Source organism: Hypanus sabinus, chromosome 31, assembly GCF_030144855.1.
Source record: "Hypanus sabinus isolate sHypSab1 chromosome 31, sHypSab1.hap1, whole genome shotgun sequence".
In the NCBI taxonomy this organism is placed as follows: domain Eukaryota; kingdom Metazoa; phylum Chordata; class Chondrichthyes; order Myliobatiformes; family Dasyatidae; genus Hypanus; species Hypanus sabinus.
Genome location: NC_082736.1, coordinates 16,541,223 through 16,562,883, shown reverse-complemented (window position 1 = coordinate 16,562,883; position 21,661 = coordinate 16,541,223). Strand labels below are relative to the sequence as shown.

The window sequence follows — 21,661 nt, the reverse complement described above, 5'->3', positions numbered from 1 at the left end:
TGCCGTTCATTTATTAAAGTCCCGGCTGACAATTTCAATGCCCGGCTCAGCAAATTTACCGATGTCGCTGAAGCATGGATTGTAAAAAAAAAGTGCAACTAGCAATACAACAGGAGGATGATCAATGAGATCAGGGATTTGAGGAATGACATATAAATGTGACATGTTCCATTGTCAATGACGAACCAGGGAAGAACTGCTGTGGGGAATGGTCAGTCCTTGGGAGTGCTGTAAAACAAGAGAGATATCGGGGTGCAGATATCGAATTCCTTCAAAGTGTAATCACACGTAGGCAGGACGGTGAAGAAGGTGTTTGCCACACTTGCATTCATCGGGAGAGTATTGAGCATAAGACTATGACGTCACATTACAGCTCTACCATCCTTGGGGAAACTACTCTTGGAGCACGGCGTACTTATAGTTGCACTGTGATCAGAGGGTGACATTAAACTGGAGAGGGTGCAAAAGGCATTTAACAGGAGGCCGGATAGGCTGGAACCTTCTCACCAGAGTGTATGTGACTTTAGAGAGGCTGATAAAAAAATGGCATGCATTGATACGGTCAACAGTGAATCTGTTATCTCCAGGGTCATGAAGTTGGAAGTTAGAGATTACTGGTATAAAGTGAGAGAGGAAAGATTTAAATGGGACCATGAGGAGCAGGTTTTGTACACAGAATGTGCTGTTTACTTGGAACAAACTACCTCCAGTGGTGGTATAAGTGGGCACCATTACAATATCTCTTGGCCTGTGGGCAGGGAAGTTTCACAGGGACATGGGACAAATGCAGGTAACTGACAATGGTTTTGTTTGGCCACTTAGTCAGCATGGATGTGTTGGGCTGAAGGGCCTGTTTCTGTGCTGCATAACTCAGTGACTACGTCTGCTGCTCTGGCAGAGTGGGAGGGACTGTGTCAGTTGTGAGAAGGTTTGGGGATATAGACAGAGTGAATGGTTCAGGATGGGGCAGATGGATCAGAATGTGGGGAAATGTGAGATCACCCATTCCCAGGAAGAAACTGTAAGCGTAATTTCCACGCGGGGATGTTCAGAGGCACCTGGGCGTCCTTGTAAACAAATCACGAGTTAACATGCAGAGAGAACAGGTAATGAGATAGGCAAACAGTATTTTGTCCTGTGATCCAGGAGGAGTGGAGAAGAGGGGTATAGATGTCTCACTCGGATTCTATAGGGCCCTGGTGAGAGCACACCTTGAATGTAGTGTCCGGGTTTGGTCACACTTCCTCAGGATGGATATCCTTGCAATAGAGGGAGTGCAGTGACTGTTCCCCACATTGACTGGGCTGGTTCCAGGGATGTAGGGTTGATTATGTGAGAGGAGAGTGAGTGGGCTGGGTCTGTATTCCCTGCAGTTAATGAGAAAACGAGGAAATCTGTTAGTTTCTTTCAGGATGTGACAGACAGTAGGCAAAGAGGGTCTTTCCCCTGAATGAGAGCTCCATAACTGAGGAAAATACCCTCAGAATGAGGCATAAATCACAAACACGAGAGAATCCAAAGCAACACACACAAAATACTGGAGGAACTCAGCAGGACAGGCAGCTTTCACGGAAGAGAGTAAACAGTCAACACTTCTGGCCTAGACCCTTCCATCAGATCTCAGGTTGAAGGTTCTGAGCCCGGAGCATCGACTCGTTACTCGTTTCCATAGATGCTACCCGGCCTGTGATATCATGTTAGCACAAAAAATTCTAGATTTTAGAGATTTTTGCATTTTAGAATTATGAATCAATCTGCACAATCTTAATCACTAGTTTGTACTGCAATAAGCACTGTTAATTTAACCCATGCAATCCCAGGTGCACAGATGCAAAATAAAGTCAGTTGTAAATTTAAAGTAGGGAAGTTGAACCTTACTCAGAGGTAAATCCTGATTACAAGGCCTCAGAACATTCTACAACCCAAATGATCAAAATAAAGCCAAGTAACAAGGTTTTAAAGACCAACAACTGAAAAATTATATGCCTCTCATTATGTTGGGCTATTGGATAAATGCAAACCTGGTCTGATCAACCCCTGATTTGTCGCCTGGGTGTGGATTTCTCATGATTAAAAACCTGAAGCACCCAGTGACCCCAAGTTGTATTAGTAATGATGTGTCCATTTGCACACCTGGTTCATTAAGACAGTTGGGGTAGGACCACTTTAATGAAAGGCAACGGCCAGATTAAAGTGGCTCCACTGCACTACTCTATCAATATTGGGGTATAAAATTTGAAATTGTTTGCTGGGTAACCAAAACTATGTAGTCAGCTTTGAAACTTGCAATTTGCTATGCATGTACCAAATTCAGTAGGAGAATGAAATCTTAAAAATGTAGAAGACAATGGTGTGTTAATGAGAGGTAGCTAAGAGATGTAGATTAGAACATGATTAAGTCAATGGATAGAAACAATAGTGGCGGATGTACGTGTGATACGCAACTATTGACCGATTGGATATGCTAATGCATCTAAACCAGGAGATTGCTATAAAAAGTGCTATGTCCAAGGATCGGTGGGCAATGAGCGACTAGCTTTGATTTGCAAATGAAAGTTTAACACTTCTTGAAGAATCTTCTGCGTCTCCTGGTCATTTGTGGGGCACGAGAAACCACGACAAAATTGCTGACCGCGGCAGGACCAGAAAGAGACCCGCGGAAAGGAAACGGCAGATTGGGGACGCTTCCCAGTCCTCTAGGAACCCCCTCAAGGCTAACAGAATTAAGGGTGCACCCAAACAAAAGGTAAGCACTTTTTGCGACAATTTAGACTAAGAATTCTGTTGGCTTTGGGAGGTCTTGGAGTCTCAGAAGAGTGGAACCACTGCCGAAGTGTCCTTCCGGTCCAAAGAATCTGGCAGAATTGGGGGTTAACAGAGGCTCAGAGGATTGATCAATAACACGGCAGTGAGGGTAAGTACAAATAAGTTAATAAGAAGTTAAGTTATGAAAAAAATCCACGTGGTGTTGGTAAATCCTTGTGGATACCGCTTCGTATGAAAAGAAGGTCTGAACGGGCAGGGAAAGGAAAATAGACAATAGACAATAGGTGCAGAAGTAGGTGCAGAAGAAGCAGAAGTAGAGAAAATCCTCGTGATACCACCTTAATAGACGAGGTGCAAAGAGCAAGTTCTGTGGGTATGCTCTGAATAGAGGTCTGTACGGGCAGAACAGAATAGGAAACAAGGACAGTCCAATATATATTTTAAAGCGCTGGTAGATAGACGATAGACTGGGCATAGAATTAGTGTAAATAATATTATCCAGCAAACGAACTGTGAATCTCTGAAATACCTTAAAAAGAGAGAACAACATGACAGGTAAAGGAATGGCAGTAGAGATTCTGAGCAAAAAAAAAAAATCCCAGTAAATAAATATGCGATCACAAAACCTTCAGAAAAAATGGGAAAAGGGAACCAAAAACCTGGTCACAAAATGGCCAAGAGAAGGAACGTTTGATGTAAGCTTGTGCGAAGAAATGGAGGGACTAATTAAAAATTACAAACCAAAAGATAAATCTAAGAAAAGAGGGCAAAAAAGACAACGAGAAATGGAAGTGCTAAAACTCTTCAGAACGGAGGGAGAAAGGCTGAGGAGGACAGGGAGAGTATTGATTACAAGCGAGGAAGACACAAAGGTGCTGGAGAAACAGCCTGTTAGAGAGAGAGGAGGGCACGGTGAGAAGCTGGCTTGGGCTCCGTACCCGGATGCGAAAGAAGCAGTAAAGCCCCCTCCCTATAATGAGAAAGGAACCCCTAAGCAGTGCCCCTGCTGACGGGAACAGTAAACATGCAGGGAGCAGTACTTGAGAGAGGAAAAGGAGTATGAGGAGTATCGGTTATACCATAGAAATAAACAGACTAGAAAAGAAAGTGGCTCATCAGGGCAGGAAGAGATGAGGCATTCAAGAGGAAGTGGAAAAAAGATAGGAGATGAGAGTCTTGATGAAACACAAGAGAGAAGGAAATCAAGCACAAGTAAGGATCATGAGGATTCCCTGCCACAGGTGCACAGACAAGGACAGGAAGAAAGAGAAGGTGACTCATTGGAGGAGCAAGAGTTAAGTGGAGAGAGAGAGAGAGGATGTGAGAATTTGTGGGGAAGAGGTAGGAGGCAGAAGCCTAGAAGAGCAGAAGGAGGCAGTAGGGGAGTGACTTGCGGAAGTAGAGAGAGAGCTAGATAAGTTACTGAGAGGGGATTGACAGAGGAGATGTGAAAAGTACTCCAGCGGCCAACCAAGTATTGAATCAAGACAGAAAGGAAGGACTCCACAGGGAGACCGAGGGAAGAAGAGAACCCCGGAGACGTTTGTGTGGGAGGCTGTAAAGACATACCCTGAGACAGATGGGGAGTCAGGTGAGGAGGAGAGGCAGGGCAGGTGGGAAGAAAGAGGAAAAATGATGCTGTTGTTAGTTAAAGGATCAGGACAAGAGCAGTATATCCCTTGGGGATCCCAGGATCTAGAAGGGCTGAAAAACACTCTGCCCAATCTATATGAAGGAGAAGGGAAATTGATTAGATCCTTTGAAGAAGAAACGGCGGGACAATTATTGGCTATGGGAGATTTGAAGGCACTATTGATAAGGTTGATGGGAACCTCCAAATTTAACGAACTAATGGAAATGGCTGGCATAGAAAACTCGAACGACCCGAGAACTGATGGAGACGAGTTTGACAGAGTGAGGCAGAGGTTATGGCAGGCCATCAGGAAGCTTTATCCACCAAAAGTGGACCCCAAAGCCTTAAAAGGGGATCCACTGGGAGACACTGAAAACCCAGCAGCCTATGTAGAAAACCAATTGAAAAGGTGGTGACTGGAGACTGAGCAAGAGGTGGAGAATAGCTTATTTATCACCACACTGTTCCGACATAGCATTTTGGATGCAAAGCCTCCGCAAGTAAAATCCAAACTGGAGGAAGTGGTTGGGCTGACGTCAATGAAACCACAAGAATTTAGAGACCACGTAGTCTATGCGGTTGAGAAATACCAGAAAGAAAAACGAAGGCTGGCTGAGCAGCAGGAAGAGGAGCAAAGGAAGTTAATACAAATGCAGCGCGAAGAACTCAAAAAGAAGGAAAAAGAGAAAAGCAAAAAGATGCTGCCAGCAACCACCGGTCCGAGTACAGCCATCGAACTGGATGAAGCACCGCTATATGGAGGAGCCGATAATACTATAAGACCAGGGCCGGAAAACCCCATGCCAATAATCAATGTCTTTGGAGGAACATTCCCACAAATGCCCTATCAGGAACAAACTAAATTCAAACAGCCCAGACAGGACTGGAAGTCCCAAGGAGGGGGACAGAGGAGCTATGGGCAGAGGGGACCAATGAGGAAACAGGGGGAAAGAGAGGTAGAGAGATTGTGCCGGGGATGTAATCAGCCAGGTCACATGAGAAGAGATTGCCTGTTTACACCATGGCCTGTCACACACCAGCAGGAACCGATCAGAAGGGAAGTAATGTTTAGCCAAGGACCAGCCCCCACAGGCCCAAGCGGACCTGTGAACCCCTATGCGAAGTATTAGGGGTGCCCCGAGAACTCGAGTGGGAAGGGACATTACCCAATGATAACAAGGGAGGTAGACGAGGTACCCATTGTCCAGGTTATGTTAGAAGTGCAACTGACACCAATGATGATAGATACTAGAGCCACGTTCACTTGTGTACAGCCACAGTATGCCCTTCACATTCCCATGTCAGGAAAGTTTACTAAGACGGTAGGGTTCTCGGGGAAAACACAGTTGACACAGTGCACGGCTCCAGTGCGGTTGAGAATGGGAAATAAAGGAATTGTTTTGCCGGTGCTAGTATTTAAAGGAACTCCGATTAATTTGTTAGGCAGAGATGCCTTATTGAAACTGAAATTAAAATTAGAATGCACCAGAAATGGGCTGACTGTGGAAAGAACAGGGGCTCAATTGATAGTGCGAGAAGACAAGAAGGCTAATGTCTTTTGGATAGGAGACAGCGCAGATCAGATTCAGGAAACCTGGGAAAAATGGGAAAAAGACGTGCAGGCTGTATTACCCAGGGCTGTAATGCCCAAATCTGAGCTACAATGTACAGTGATTTTTGACGAGGCTCAGAACATGAGTTAGAGGAGAAATGGCACCTGGAGGCATGTCCCCAACAGCACCTGGAAGGGGAGGCTGTGATAATTGGAAAGCAAGGGGCAGCTTTACAAGTTAAGTGGAACACCTTTTTAGAAAAATGGTACAGGACACCGGAGGCTGCGCCCCACGTAACATTGTTAGTAAACAAGGGATATCAGTCTAAAGACTTAGGACCCTTAGTTAAGAGTGCTGAAACCGTAACAGTGTGGAGGAAAATCACGCCAGAGGTGTGGATATCAGAAGATAACAATTGCATTAGAATAATGGTAAGTGTAGATATGGTAGGGACAGTCAGAGAGGTCGAAATAACTCCCCAACCACACCTGCCCTTGTTGGGAAAGGAAAGAGGCCAGCAGAAAGAAAAAGATGTTTAGATGAGTTGCCGTCTATTCCGTGGTCACAGCATGACACGGACGTAGGCAAAATAAAAACAGCTAGTCCGGTGGAAATAAGGCTGAAAAAGGGAGCAATTCCACCTGGGAGACCACAATACCCTCTAAGACAAGAAGCAGAAGAGGGAATAGCATCGACAGTGCAGGGGTTGCTTGAAATAGGGGTGCTTAAAAGAACAAACAGTTCATGCAATACCCCGTTGCTGCCGGTCTTAAAAGCAGATAAATCTAAGTGGAGATTGGTGCATGATTTGCCAGCGGTAAATGATGTGGTTGAGGACTGGCCAGTGGTAGTCCCCAACCCACACACGTTTTTGACTAATGTTCCACCAGAAGCAAGTTACTTTTCAGTGATTGATTTGTGTTCGGCTTTCTTCAGCATTCCTCTGGCCGACCAGTTTCAGTATCTGTTTGCATTTACTTACAGAGATGCTCAGTATACGTAAACCAGAATGCCGCAAGGATTTAAACATTCACCACACATTTTAATCAGGTGTTGAAGGCAGACCTAGAGGGTATACCGTTGGAAAGTACATTGTTACAGTATGTGGATGACCTGTTGATTTGCTCCCACAGTAAGGAACAGTGTGAGCAGGACACTTGTAACTCTGTTAGAGAAGCTGGCACACAGAGGAAATGAAGTATCCAAAATGAAACTGCAATTTTGCACAGGGCAAGTGGAATACTTAGGCAGGGTAATAACCAAGGGAGTGAAGGCGATAGCACCAGATCAGGTTGAGGCAATAACTAAGGCCCCCAAACCCCAGACTGTAGGGCAGATGATGACGTTTTTGGGTATGTCGGGGTACAGCTCAGATTGGATAGGAGAATATGCTGAGATTGTGGCAATTTTGAGAAAAATAATGAAAGAAGCAGGACATACAAATTTGAAGAACGGCTTACAGTGGAATGCAGAGGCGGAGATAGCTTTCAATACTATTAAGCAGGCATTGCAGTCAGCACCAGCATTAGCTTTGCCTGACTACGAGAAGGTTTTTCATTTGTATGTGTCCAACCGACAGGAGGGTTATGTCACAGCGGTTCTAACGCAAGAGACAGGCACAGGAAAAGAAAAGCAGCCGATAGCATACTACAGTACGAGACTAGATGAGGTGGCTCAGGGGTATCCACCCTGTTATCAGGGATTGGCGGCGCTGTACTATGCATATGAAAAGGCATCATCTGTAACCCTGGGCTATCCTGTGACTCTGTACACACACCACAAAGTAGCAGAATTGCTGGAAAGAGGGAAATTTGTGCTGATGCCAGCCAGAATAGCAGCGTATCAGATGCTATTGACATTTCCAGACATAACTATACAGAGATGCGCTACCAGCAAAATAGCCGATTTTGTCCCTTTGGACTATGAAGGAGAACCCCATGATTGTGTAGGGAAGACGATGGCATTTGCCAAATTGAGAGCAGATTTACGGTCAGAACCTCTAGTGGATGCAGATAAAAAGGTTCAGTTTGTAGATGGCTCTTGTTATAGGGACTATGATGGAAACCATGCAGGATTCTCAGTAGTGCAGCAGGATCAGTCGAGCTATAAGATTATTAGAATGGAGTCCTGTCCCCAACCGTCTTCCGCCCAACTAGCGGAAATCAAAGCCCTGACAGCTGCGTGTGAAATGATGGAACGTGAGAAAGTAGACATCTATATTGATTCGGCTTATGCTCATGGAGTATGCCATTTGTTCGGGGCAGTGTGGAAGCAGAGAGGTTTTAAAAAAATAGTGGAGATCCCATACAACATTGTCAGCAAATTCTAGACTTAATAAAAGCCATAATGAAACCTAAAGCATTGGCTATAGTAAAATCCCAGGCACATAAAAAGAGAGATGATGTAATAACAAAGGGAAATCAAGTTGCGGACGAGGCAGCAAGAAAAGCGTCTGGATGTACATCCGCTGTCATTGCCACCCAGGTAAGCCTAACTCCAGAACCTGAGGTAGAGGACCTAATTGACATTCAAGGTAAGGCAACTTTGGCAGAACAGTCAATGTAGAGACGAAGTGGGGCCAAGCAGAACCCGGAAGGCTTGTGGAGCATGGAAGATGGTTTGTTGGTAGCGCCCACCCCTCTACTGGCGATTCAGATTTAGAAGCGCATTGTGCAAGACGGAAGTGATAAAGCAAATAAAGAAGGATGGTTTTTGATCACCTTATTTACAGACTTCAGTGGACTTTGTCTTGTCACAGTGCGAGGTAGGCGCACAGAATTCAGTGTTCGGACATCAGTTATTTGACTGGTTAGAAAGTAGACTCAGAGGATGGGGAACATGACTGACTAAAATGGCAATAACTGTCAATATTGTATTGTTGAGTTGTGCACTTGTGCTGTGCTGCTTTCTTCCTTGTCTCAAATCTCTTGTCGTGCGTGCTGCAACCAAACAATTTCCAATGCTCGTGGCAATTACTGAAGCAAGCTTAGTGGAGAAAGAAACACCGAAAACGTATTGTTACAGCCTACAACAACTGCAGGATGAACAAGAGCAAAACGACAGCGTGGGAGTAGATTGTAAGGGCTTCTGAGTCTTTTTCCCTGTCTCAGGTACAGAGGGACAGGTTTTTGGCTCAGCGGCCCAGGGTAACAGGTCTTGGCGCAGAAAATTATAGTTTAACCCGAGATTTTGGAATAAGTGCTTGAGTTCATTGGGGCTTCTGTGCGCGGACTCTTAGTCTTTTCTCTGTGCGAGACCCTCTGGTTCTCAAAGGGGGGATATATTGGAGCATCAAAGTTGAAATTGTTTGCTGTGTAACCAAAACTATGGAGTCAGCTTTGAAACTTGCTTTTTGCTATGCATGTACCCAATTTAGTAGGAGAATGAAATCTTAAGAATGTAGAAGACAATGGTGTGTTAATGAGAGGTAGCTAAGAGATGTAGATTAGAACATGATTAAGTCAATGGGTAGAAACAATAGTGGCGGATGTACGTGTGATACGCAACTGTAGACCGATTGGATATGCTAATGCAAGTAAACCAGGAGATCGCTGTAATAAATGATGTGTCCGGGGATCGGTGGGCAATCAGCGACTAGCTCAATGACTGTCTATGCTTTGATTTGCAAATTAAAGTTTAACCCTTTCCGAAGAATCTTCTGCGTCTCCTGGTCATTTGTGGGGCACGAGAAACCACGACATCAACCATAGCCCCACATGGATCACCATACTAAACTCCACAGTCTTATCTCTCCCAGCCTCACATATACACCCACCAGCCCTACCGTCAAACCTAATACTGAGGTCCAAAGGGACAAACACCTACTCTAACCCTGGCCACACCCTCACAAACCCGATGACTAGTGTAAGGAGGAAGATGATCCAATAAAGGTTAGTGTTGGACCTGGTGAATGAAAGCATGGACCAGATCAAAGTGGCAGAGTTGCTTGACACTGAATCGAGAGTGACGAGATGAAGAAGCACAAGAGGGATGATTCTCCCACTGCCCGCATAGTCTCTGGCATTTTGATTTTGTTCTGATGTTCTCTCTATTTGTATATTTTGGTATAATTCATATTTAATGCCGATGTTTCTTGTCAATGTTGTGACTGATGCAATGTGTCTGTGATGCTGCTACAAATACGTTTTCCATTCACCTGTGCATAAATAAACTTGATTTGAACTTCACATTGAAATGTTCAAATCTCTCCTTCGCTCTCCTCCTGCCCTGTGTCATGAACTAAACGTCTTTGTGATTAATTTTTCCAATATTTAATCTTATTTTATTTTCAATCTGCTTTTGAATTTTGCGTTTCTCATCTCAATTTCAGACGGCACCCCCGCCTGACTCTGCCCTTCTGTACTTCCTCCCGCATTAAACATCAGCGGTAACGTCACACATTGGCACCACTTCCCATCCCCCAGCGTTCCAATTGGTGATTCATTTGTCCAAACAGCCAATGGAAATGCTCAACATTCTCATCCTCATTAACATACCACATTGGGCGCTGCCTAATTAATCCGGGCTCGGACAGCTTCTGCTTATTATTGTGTTTGAAACCGACGAAGGAATTCCTGATCCACCGAAACCCGCTCCCAAGAAGGGCTCCAAGAAAGCTCTGTCCAAACCGGCGAGCAAGACTGGCAAGAAGCGCAAGAGGTCGAGGAAGGAGACTTACGCCATTTACATCTACAAAGTGATGAAGCAGGTTCACTCCGGCACGGGCATCTCCTCCAAGGCCATGAGCATGATGAATTCATTTGTGAACGATATTTTCGAGCGGATCACCAGGTGAGGCTTCCCATCTGGCCGATTACAACTTGCGGTCCACCATCAGCTCCCGGGAGATCCAGACCGCCGTGCGCCTGCTGCTGCCCGGGGAACTGGTCAAACACGCCGTGTCCGAAGGGAAAAAGGCGGTGACCAAGTACACCAGCTCCAAGTGAAGACACGTTTACTGTCAAAACAAAGGGAAATATCAAAGGCTCTCACGGTTTCATTAAAGGAGTTATGTTGAGTCATAGAATTGAGGTAAATTTGGAAATTTCTCGATGAGTTCATTCAGAATCGTATTTCAGTTAATGATAACTTGCTGTCCAATCCGATTTCTCTATGCCATTCCTGCCGACTGTACAGACACGGAATTGTTACGCAACCATCCTCGTCATTTCCTCTCAGTCATCAGATTTCTCTGACGTGGACACTAATTGTTTCTGGTTTGATTACTGTGGGTAATACTGTGGTAAACTTTGTCCCATTTTGATTACTTGACTAGAGTATTTGTTGAAGATCCACTTTCTCAAGGGCGACTTACTTGAGTTTACACAATGACCGACCGCGAACAGAAGCTGACCATCGGTTTTATTCCATCTATTTATCAATTTAAAAAAATCGGTGAACTAAATTCCCAGACAAACTCGCAATATCAGCTACAATTGGTTTAAAAGTGTCGGACTTCAGTAACGGGGGTGAAGCGTCGACAAACAATCCGGTTGTGGTTAAATTTCATTAACAAAGGTATTTTTGACGGTGTTTTGCAAACTTCAGATTATTTTGGCAGTTATTCGGTGATTTTCCGCGCTTCAGCCGAAGCTGTCTCTTGATTGGTGAATAAAGCACCTCTCTGATTGGAATATTTGCTCTTTCCTTTCAGATCAGTCACTATTTCATAAATCATAAACACTCCACTACCGCCCCCCAGACTGTAAAAGAGCGATTTCTAGAGCCTGATTTCTAATGGTCAAGGCTTCAAGTTTATTTCGGATTTAACAAATCAATCTGATGTGTGTATTCAGGAAACCTCGTTGTTACCACATTTCAGTTCTTATAGGATAATGTTGGAATTGGGCGTGCTGTTGCAAGTTTCATAATGAGAGGTAGAGGGCATAGAGTTGTGGAAGTAAATGAAATACCACAGGTAGGGGCATTAAAGAGGTATATTATTATAATCATTGTGGAAAGCTTTCAGTTGATTTGTTGGAGAGTATATGTAGCTCCAGCTCACTAAGGGTTGTATGGTGTCGGCATTTTAATGCATATCGTTCTCTATGGGTTTGTCCTCAGAATGACGGTGATGATTTGATTGCAGAAGAGTTTTTGATATTTTACATCTTGTGTGCCTTACTGGTGTGAGAGGAATGAGATTTAATGTTCATAATAATTTTGAAACTACTGTAAATTTAACTTTAGTTTTGAACATTGGAGTGAGTAGTGGGATCTCATGGGAGATGAAGCATTGGGGAGTGACAATTTTCTTGTATTTATAAACTGCGGTTTGGATTTATATCGGGGACAGCAGGCCACTTTTAAGAGATGAACCTTTGGTAAAGCAAATTGAGAGAAGTTTTAATGTTTTATGTGCTGAGCCTCTGTCTGGGCTGAATGGAGAGGATGATGTGGACTTCTGCAAAGAAACGTTGTCACGTTGTTCATCAAACTGGGGTGGAAGACATTGATATTAAAAAGCTGTACCATGGTGGACGGAGGAGTGTGCAGAGGCAATTATTGAGAGAAATGTGGCATTTCAGAAAGTTAAGAAGTATCACTCTTCACGTTATGATATTTAGTCTAACAGATCACAGGCTGTTGACAGGTCACAATGAAGGCTGTGAAAAAGATTTACTGGAGGTCATATTGTGATATTATTGGAAGGCCTATTGAACTTAGAGATGTTTAGGGAATAATTAAGTAAATGCCGGTGTGGGATTCACAGTGTTCCCAGTATTGCTTAAAGAAGGTAACACAATTCTCCTAAAAGAGAGAAGGTTGAGTTACTTGCTCAGTCATTTGCTGTAAAGTAATGAAGTGACTAAACAATGTAGGGATAAGGTTTTAAGAGAATACCTCAATGTGTTGGAAACCAGCTGTAGCAATGATAGTATTGTTAGGACTATTGCTAGTTCTCTTGGATCCTTCTAGTTATAGACCAATAGCACTGATGTCCCATTTGTGTAAATTTAAGGAATATATCGTAATAGAGTGTTTGAATTATGTTTTGGAAAAGGGAGGTGATGTGCGCTTGTTAACATACTGGATTAATTTGAGGAGGCAAGTGCTGGTTCCACACCACATTTACAAAAGCAGTCAATGCTGTGATGCAGAAAGCTCAGCTGCTACTTTAACACAGCAAGCTTCCACAAACAATATACTCAATTGAAACGTCAATCCATAGCCTCCTATACTGTTGCGATGAGACCACACTCAGGTAGGAGGAACAACACCTTGTATTCTGTCCGGGCAGCCTCCAATCTGATGGCATGAACATTGATTTATTGATTTTCCGGTCATGCCTTCCCTCCCTCATCATTCCTCATCCCCTTTTCCCTCTCTTTGCCTGGCCATAACCTCCCTCGGGTGTTCCTCCCCCCATTTCTTTCTTCCATGCCCTTCTGTTCTCTCCGATCAGACTCCCTCTTCTCCAGCCCTGTATCTCTTTCACCAATCAACTTCCCAGCTCTTTACCTCATATCCCCCCCCCCTCCCAGTTTCACCTATCACTTTGTGTTTGTCTCTCTCCAACCCCCACCTTTAAAATTTAATCATTGTTTTTCTACAGTCCTGCTGAAGACTCCCGGCCCAAAACACCAACTGTACTTTTATCCACAGATGTTGCCTGGACGGCAGAGTTTCTCCAGTATTTTGTGTCTATTCCTTGGATTTCGCGCATCTGCATAATTTCTCCTGTTTATTACTCAATATCAACGGGTACTTTGTATGACAACTGTCAATGTCCCACACACTTAGAAATGCAGATATGAAACTTGAGGTTCTGTAGATGCTGGGAGTGTACTGTACAGTAACACACACAAAGTACTGCAGAAACTCAGCAGATCAGGCAGCATCTGAGAAGAAAAATAAACAGTCCAGATAGGATGACGTGTCTTGGCCATAATAACAACTTTTTATTCCTCTCCATGGAATGCTGAGTCCCTCCAGCATTTTGCAAACACAAACCTTTTTTTTTCAGTCAAAGTTTACGAATGTTGTTGAACTTTTATTTGTAGCCTCATCCTCCTGGTATGATTCCCTCCTTCTATTCCTTGTAAACACAAGGCTCCATCACATCTGGAGCCCCAAAGCCGTCAGTTGTGCTGACCCCTCTCGTTTCTGCTCCATCAAATATTTATCCACCATTCTGCTCACACTTTAGAGGAGAGCCTTGTATTGCAAGAACCCTTCAAAATCAGTAAAAATGACCCAAAACAATGAATAGAGGACAGAAACATTTTAACCACACAAGACTTCATCCTTGGTTCAGGGCTGTGAGGAATGAAAACTATTTGGGACAAAACCCTAGTGAATTCATCTTCTGCAGTTTCCAGAAAGTCATGGATTTAGTTCAAAGTAAACTTCAAAGTAAACAATCACAGACTGGTGCCCAGTTGCAACCTGAATATTATAGGGTGAGTGAAAGGTGAACAGCAGAGATGGATTTGAAAGCTCTGGTGTGGAATAGGAACATGAGCAGGTACCAGATGAACAGAGTGGCCTCTCCTCTGTACATTAGCTGTGTGACAGGCAGGAAGCACCTGAGACACATGATTTGAAATAGAGCTGATTAATTTGTCACAGATCCACAATATTAATGCCAGTGTATTTTAAGACTAACATCAGCAGGACGAACCTTCCAATGCTCAGTGACCAGTGATCAGTCACAATATCTGCAGAATCTGACATTAACAGCCTGCAATGAACTTCGAAATAGATTCAGTCACCTTGATGGTTAAAATGTTCACCTGGAGCTTATTTCAACTTCCTCCCTGGGGTGAAGTTGCCAGTGTTTCAGCAGGTAGGATGACTGAGTAAATTTCTTTGCTGACACAAGACCGAAGTGTGTCCTTTATGTATTATAAACTCACTGGATCCTCACAAAGTGGGTGAGCTGAATGAATCTCTTCCTACACTCGAAACAGGTGTGAAGCTATACTGAGAGACAGAGACAACTGAGCCAAGTCTAGCTGCTCACCGGGATGAACCGAGTGGGGTTGTAAGAGCTCATGTGACTGACTGATTCCCGTCCCACACCCCGTGTGAATGGCCTCACCCCGTGTGAACTGGCTGATGGATCTGCAGGTGAAGTAGCCTGGTGAAACCCTTGCAAGATAAGCAGCAGTGAAAGTCAGCTCACCGGTATCAACTTTGTGGTCATTTATCAAGTCAGATCAAGGATATGTCCATGTATTGGAGTTCTCCTTGAAAAGACTGGTGTGCTGTCTTCTCAACCATCTCCTCCTTCAAATTCAACGGTTGATAGCCTTCAAATGCTGGGGAACTGGCAGACACATCAGAACTGAAACATTGTTGCATTTGAGATTCTCAGACAGAAATTCTTTGCCTTTTCTACAGTGTAAAATGTTTGCAAAGAAGATCAACAAGTGAAAGACAACATTTCAGCTGAGATTATTTTCTTATTTATGTTGATGTCTGATGTCACACTGTTGCACTGAGGCTGAACACTACTCGGAGGAGCAACATTTCTAACTAGGAATAGTTCAGACATAAGGACACAACATCAAATTCTCTGTTTTCCTCTCTGCCTATCAAGCTGTGACCTGGCTCAGTTTGTCTCTCTCCATTAGTGTAGCTTTATGTTCTGGGTATGTCCCACTGACCTACAAAGAGACACAATACTTACAGGGTTGTTGATTGTGACCCTGCTGGCATTTGACGGTGATAAACTCAGAGTTAGCAATGCCAATGAACCTGAAGAGAATTTGATCAGGCTTTCTCGTTTCAGACTGACACTACAGTAATCTTGTGGTGTCAAAGCCACTGGTCACTTGTTAACCAGTATTTTATTGTGGGTTTTCACAAATAAAATAGCATGAGGCATTTTCTGTTTAAGAAACACCATTACTCATTTATTGTCCTCCAGTCACGTAATTACATCAAAACATCAGTCCAACTTCTTAAAGAGAAACTCAACTCAATGTCAGTGGTTGTTAATTATGCCCATTTCCACCTATTACATTACCCTATACAGACCCCCCCATCCTCTCATTGTTCCCCCTCTTTGATCTTAGCAGTTTATTTACTTTCAATGTCACATGCAGGATGATATGGTCGAACACATCAAGGTTCCTCAGTGTATCAGTGCTCCTAAGGGTGCTGTTGAGTTTCCTCCAACATTGGACCAATAAAACTCCTCACACTTGTCCAGATTAAACTCGGTCCCCATTTTACCATCCACGTTTCCAATTGGTCTACATCCAGTTCTGTCCATTTGATAACCTTCCGTATCACCCACAAATACACCAACATTCATATCATCAGTGATCTGATCAGCCCGTGTGTAGTTTAATCTGATCAGACAAAGACTCCATCACGGAACACTGTGGACACATTGATTACATATATCTACGGTCAAAATCATTCTCAATTCCATCAGTCTGAATGTTGCTACACAATACACCCCATTCAAACCCTCCCACACATAGACTCGAGGAAAGTTACATATTTATCACAAGCCCAGAGTTGGATTCGATGTTCTGGTCTTGTTGCTCTGGATGCTGTGCTGGAAAGTCCATTCAGACTAGTTCAATGTAACCAGATACGTCATCCCTGAGGTACCAATATACAACATTGTGTCACAAACAAGAGAAAATCTGTAGATGCTGGGAATCCAAGCAACACCCAAAAAATGCTGAAGGAAAACATCAGGCCAGGCAGCATCCATAGGAAACAAAAAAAGTACAGAACGTTTCAGGCCAAAATCCTTCAGCAGGACTGGAGAAGAAAAGCTGAAGAGGAGATTTGAAAGTAGGAAGATGGGGAGAGAGAAAACAAGGAGCTAGGTGAATCCTGAAAGTGGACGGGTGAAGTAAAGAGACTGACAGGTATAGAATGAACCCCACACTCTCACACTGTACCAGAGACTGACAGGTACAGACTTTGTGTTCTTTAATAAACCTGGAGAACCCTCATCACACCTGAGTACAACAACACTTTGACCACTTTAGACTGCAATGGAGTGTCTTGCTCAAATTCTCCTCTATCTGTAATTCTGTACAGTATGTTTATATTTTGTGAATGTTGTGTCTCCGATAGGTGTCCATGATGTTTTTGCAAGCAAATTTTCCTTTCACCTTTGTAGTGCGTATGACTACAAACTCGACTTTCACAGTCACTCAGAAATAGGTCTCTGATGATTACAATTTGACCTTCGATCATCTGCTGCCCTGTTTCATTACTTAAACGTTTCACAAGTGTGTGTTTTCTCATTCGAATCGCTTTTCTCGCAGACACGATAGATCGAATGGCCGGATACTGCGCTTATACCTTACGGTCCACTTTGTCTTTTATAAACGCTTGTAGATTTCCTTCCTGCCGAAGTAACCGACAGCGGCAACTCACCAGATCAGCACCAGCTGCCAGTCCACGGTGTTATCCAAAACGAACAATCGGCAGCGGAGAGAGAGTTCAGATTGGTTGAGCGTGTTCTAAAGTTATCCAGTGAAATGAATTGACTGTACGAACCCTTTCTTCGATTAGCCATTGGGAATCCTCTGCATCCTGTCGCTCATTGGCATACTGCTTTGGGCGCTGCATATTTCAATCGTATTCCGGGCCAGTGGTGCGTATTTCTTGGTCTGAATCGGTCAGATGAAATCCCTGAGACACTGAAATCCGCTCCGAAGAATGGCCCCAAGAAAGCTTTGCCCAAACCAACGGGTAAGGCAGGTAAGAAACACAAAATGATGAAGCATGTTCACCCCGATACTGGCATCTCCTCCAAGGCCATGAGCACCATGAACTCGTTCATCAACGACATCTTCGATCGAATCGGGGGCGAGGCTTCCCGCTTGGCTCACTACAACAAGCGGTCAACCATCACTTCCCGGAAGATCCAGACCGCCGTGCGCCTGCTGCTGCTCAGGGAGCTGGCCAAGCACGCTGTGTCCGAAGGGAAAAAGGCGGTGACCAAGAACAACAGCAAAAAGTAAAGCTCCCCAATGAGATGATCGAAAACACTCACAATTTTGAATGAGAGAGTTGTACTAGCATTTAGGTAATAAATTACAAAGCACATAGTTTATGTCTGGTGACTTTTACAAGAGCTAAATCACAGTTGGAATAACCTCTGACTGCACTGACAAGGAGTTGTTACCTCCCCCTCCACATCAGTCCGTCGCACTCGGTATCCATGCCAAGGGGAGGATTGCTGTCGTTGTTGTTTTATTTCTGGCTTCAGGAGTTTATTTGGTTACAGTTGGGTAACTCTCGAATCTCATTTCAACAAGAGCCTGAAAGACCTCATGGCTTTTTCACAGAACAACTTTTTTAAAATTGCAGACTAGACGCTGATCACGGTTGGAGAAGAGCCGTTTGTCCATAACCTGATTACGTTCACATAGTGACTGACCGTGGACAGAAGCTGAGGGTCAGTTTTATTCGGTTCCGTTACGGGTTGAAGGAAATTAGAGAACTGACTTCCCAGACACTCCAATATCAACTAGACTTAAATTAAATGTGCCTGGTTTCAGTAACGGGGAAATGCGAAGACCCAATTGTCAAACAGGTCTGCAATTATTGAATTTGAAATCAAATGTGAACAATGGATTTATTTTTCTTACCATGCTTCTTCCAAATTTCAGTGCACTTTTGGGAGGAGACGGTTACTTTCAGCGCTTCCGCTTTTATGGTCTGCTGATTGGTGATTCAGGCCGTTCCTTGATTGGGGCATTTCTCTTCAGCAATGAGAATAAGCAGGATCACACCAGTCACAAACATCACTTTACATTCTCACAGCAGGTATAAAACCGGCGAGTTGGGGCGAATTGAACTTTCCTTCATTCTCGTTGGAGCACTACTGTGATTGTGGACGTGGAAGAAGCGGTGCTGGCAAAGCTCGGTCTAAGGTCAAATCGCACTCATCTCGGGCTGGACTGCAGTTCCCAGTCGGCCGGGTTCACAGGCTCCTCAGAAAGGGCAACTATGCTGAGCGGGTGGGTACCGGATCCCTGGTCTATCTGGCTGCTGTGCTTGAGTATCTGACGGCCGAATTCCTCGAATTGGCCGGAACGCGGCCCGGAACAATAAGAAGACCCGCATCATCCCCTGACACCTGCAGGTGGCTCTCCGCAACGACAAGGAGCTGAACAAACTGCTGGCAGGGGTCACTACCGCTCAGGGCGGTGTGTTACCCAACATCCAGGCCGTACTGTTGCCCAAGAAAACCGGTGGTGCCAGTAAGTGAAGAGATGTAAACTGCACCCATTTACCCAAAGGCTCTTTTCAGAGCCACTCATGGTGTCAGGAAGGGCTGAGCAGCGGGTTATTTCCGTCCGTTTGATATCCTGCATCTGTCACAGCCTCGACATGTTTCTTCCGTCATATTTCTTCTGCGAAGTAAACCGAAAGCAGTCCCAACTCGTTTTCCCCTCTCAGCCGGCTGAATGGAGCTCTCTCCCCTTGCGGAGTGTCAGCGGGTTCACCAGGCGCAGGGTAATGAAATGAACTTCCGGAGACAGCCCCGGAAGGGAGAATTCAATCTCCGAACATTGAACGACTCCGCTCTTCATTACCTAAAACAGCATTGTCCGGGTTCCACATTGCGGATGGACCCTGGGCCGTTCCGGTGTGCAGCAGGCGGGAACATCGCCTGTTCGTTGCTTCATGAGCGATTCCCATTGCCTCACTGAACAATAATATTTGCGTCTTCCATTTCAGAATTAGGTTTATTATCATCGTCATGAGGCGTAAATTTTTTTTATTTTAGCAGCAATTCAATGCAATGCATAATTTAGCAGATGGGGGAAATAACAATAAATAAAATAAAACATAATAAAAACAAGTAAATCAATTACGTATACTGAATAAATATTTTTTAATAGAAATACTGTAAATTTAAAAATGTGAGGTATTGTCCAAAGCTTCAAGGTCCATTTAGGAATCGGATGGGAGAGGGAAGAAGGTGTTCCTGAATCGGTGAGTGCGTGCCTTCCGGCTTCTGTATCTCCTACTTGATGGTAACAGTGAGAAAAGGGCATGCTCTGGGTGCTGGAAGTCTTTAATAATGGACGCTGCCTTTATGAGACACGCTCCCTAAAATGTCCTGTGTAATATCAGCAGCTTCTTTTGGTGCTGTGTAGTAGCCCCTCCATACCAGACAGAGATGCAGCCTGTCAGAATACTCTCCGCAGTACAACTGTAGAGGTCTTTCAGTGTCTAAAAAGGTACACTTACCCTGTGAACCGACCGTATTTACTGAAAAAATAGTTCGTCCTCCCCGGCCTCTGAATATAAATGAACATTTTGCGAAAAATATTGTCAGTCTGGTCAGATCTCCCGAGAGGCTCCCTCTGTGGATGGAGGGTCGCTCTGTGATCAGACTTTGGTTTGTGCAGGGTGGGTGGATCGAGTTCTTCAGCACCGTAGTACCAGTCACTTCTCTACAAATGCCTGTGTCTGTCTAAGACTTCCCTGAATACCCCTGTGCTCTCTGCCTCTGCCACCACCTCTGAATGTGCATCCCAATCTCCACCACTGCTTTCTTCACTTTTTTCCTCTGGTCTTCAATACATGCCTTCTAGAGAAGACATTTCACCCCTGTGAAAATTATTACTGACCGTCTACACCAACAATGTCCTGAGAAATTGTACAACTTTCTATAAAATCCCTCCTGAGCTGACGCCACTCCAGAGGAAAAAGCTCCAGCATGTCGAGCCTCTCCTCACCTCACTCCTCCTCTAGACTTCCTGGTTAACAACTTCTGCACCTGCTCCACAACCTCCACATGCTTCCTAGAATGAAGTGACCAGAACTGCACACTGTACTCTCAATGTAGCCTAAAGCAGCATTTTATAAACTGTAACACAATGTATTGGTGTTTGAACAGTGCCTTGCCCGATGAAGGCAAACATGTCATAAACCAGCTTAACCTCCCTGTCAACCTGTGCTCCCAGTTTTAGGGAGCCAATCTGCCTGGACCCAACATCCTTCTGTACGTCAATACTGTTAATGTTCCTTGCTATTAACTGTGTATCCACCCTTTATCTTCGATCTCCCAATGTGCAGTCGGATTAAACTCCATCTGCCACTTCTTCGCCAATATCAGCAACCGATCGATACACTGCTGTTTCCTCAGGAACACTTCTGTGCAATACAGAATTTTATGTCATCTGAAAATTTACTCACCCACACTACTGCACTTTTATCCACATAATTGATATAACGAACAACCGATGCCCCAGTACAGACCTCTATGAATCATTGCTCATCACAGTTCTGCACCCGGATCAGAACCCATGCACCACTCCCCTTTCACTTCCATTGGAAAGTCAATCAGGCACACCACCTACATTCCTTGTTGAGCCTACCATATGGGACCTTGTTGAACACCTCATCTTGTTTGATTTCAATTTCCTAAGCCTTACATATGCTTCTCCTTGAGTACATTAATATCCCCACTCATCATCCAAGGTTTTGGGACCTTGCCGTCCTTGACCCTCCCTCTTACTGGAACAAACTGGCCCTGAAACACTGTGCAGCTGGTCTTTAAACATACTACTTGTCAAATGTGGATTTGCCTCAAAATCTGTTCTTACAGTATTACTGTACATGGCATTTAACTTGGCTTCAATCTCTCCATTCAGTGACTGGTGTTCTGGTTCACATCATCGTCCCTCTTGTAAATGTCAGCTCCGGACCAGAAGAGGTTCCAATGATCCAGAATCTTGAAACAATGCCCCAGCACCAGCTCCTCAGCCAC

The 21,661-nt window shown here is 44.3% G+C and overlaps 1 protein-coding gene and 1 pseudogene across 1 annotated transcript; both read left to right on the top strand.

The window, feature by feature from the left end:
- Positions 1-543: 543 nt before the first annotated feature.
- LOC132383685 (histone H2B-like) lies at positions 544-11,071 on the top strand (annotated as a pseudogene).
- Positions 11,072-13,140: 2,069 nt separating this feature from the next.
- On the top strand, positions 13,141-17,894 carry LOC132383684 (histone H2B-like). The gene is made up of 2 exons (XM_059954876.1): positions 13,141-13,156; positions 17,443-17,894. The coding sequence occupies exons 1-2, from the start codon at positions 13,141-13,143 to the stop codon at positions 17,892-17,894; spliced, it is 468 nt and encodes a 155-aa protein (XP_059810859.1).
- Positions 17,895-21,661: the final 3,767 nt, after the last annotated feature.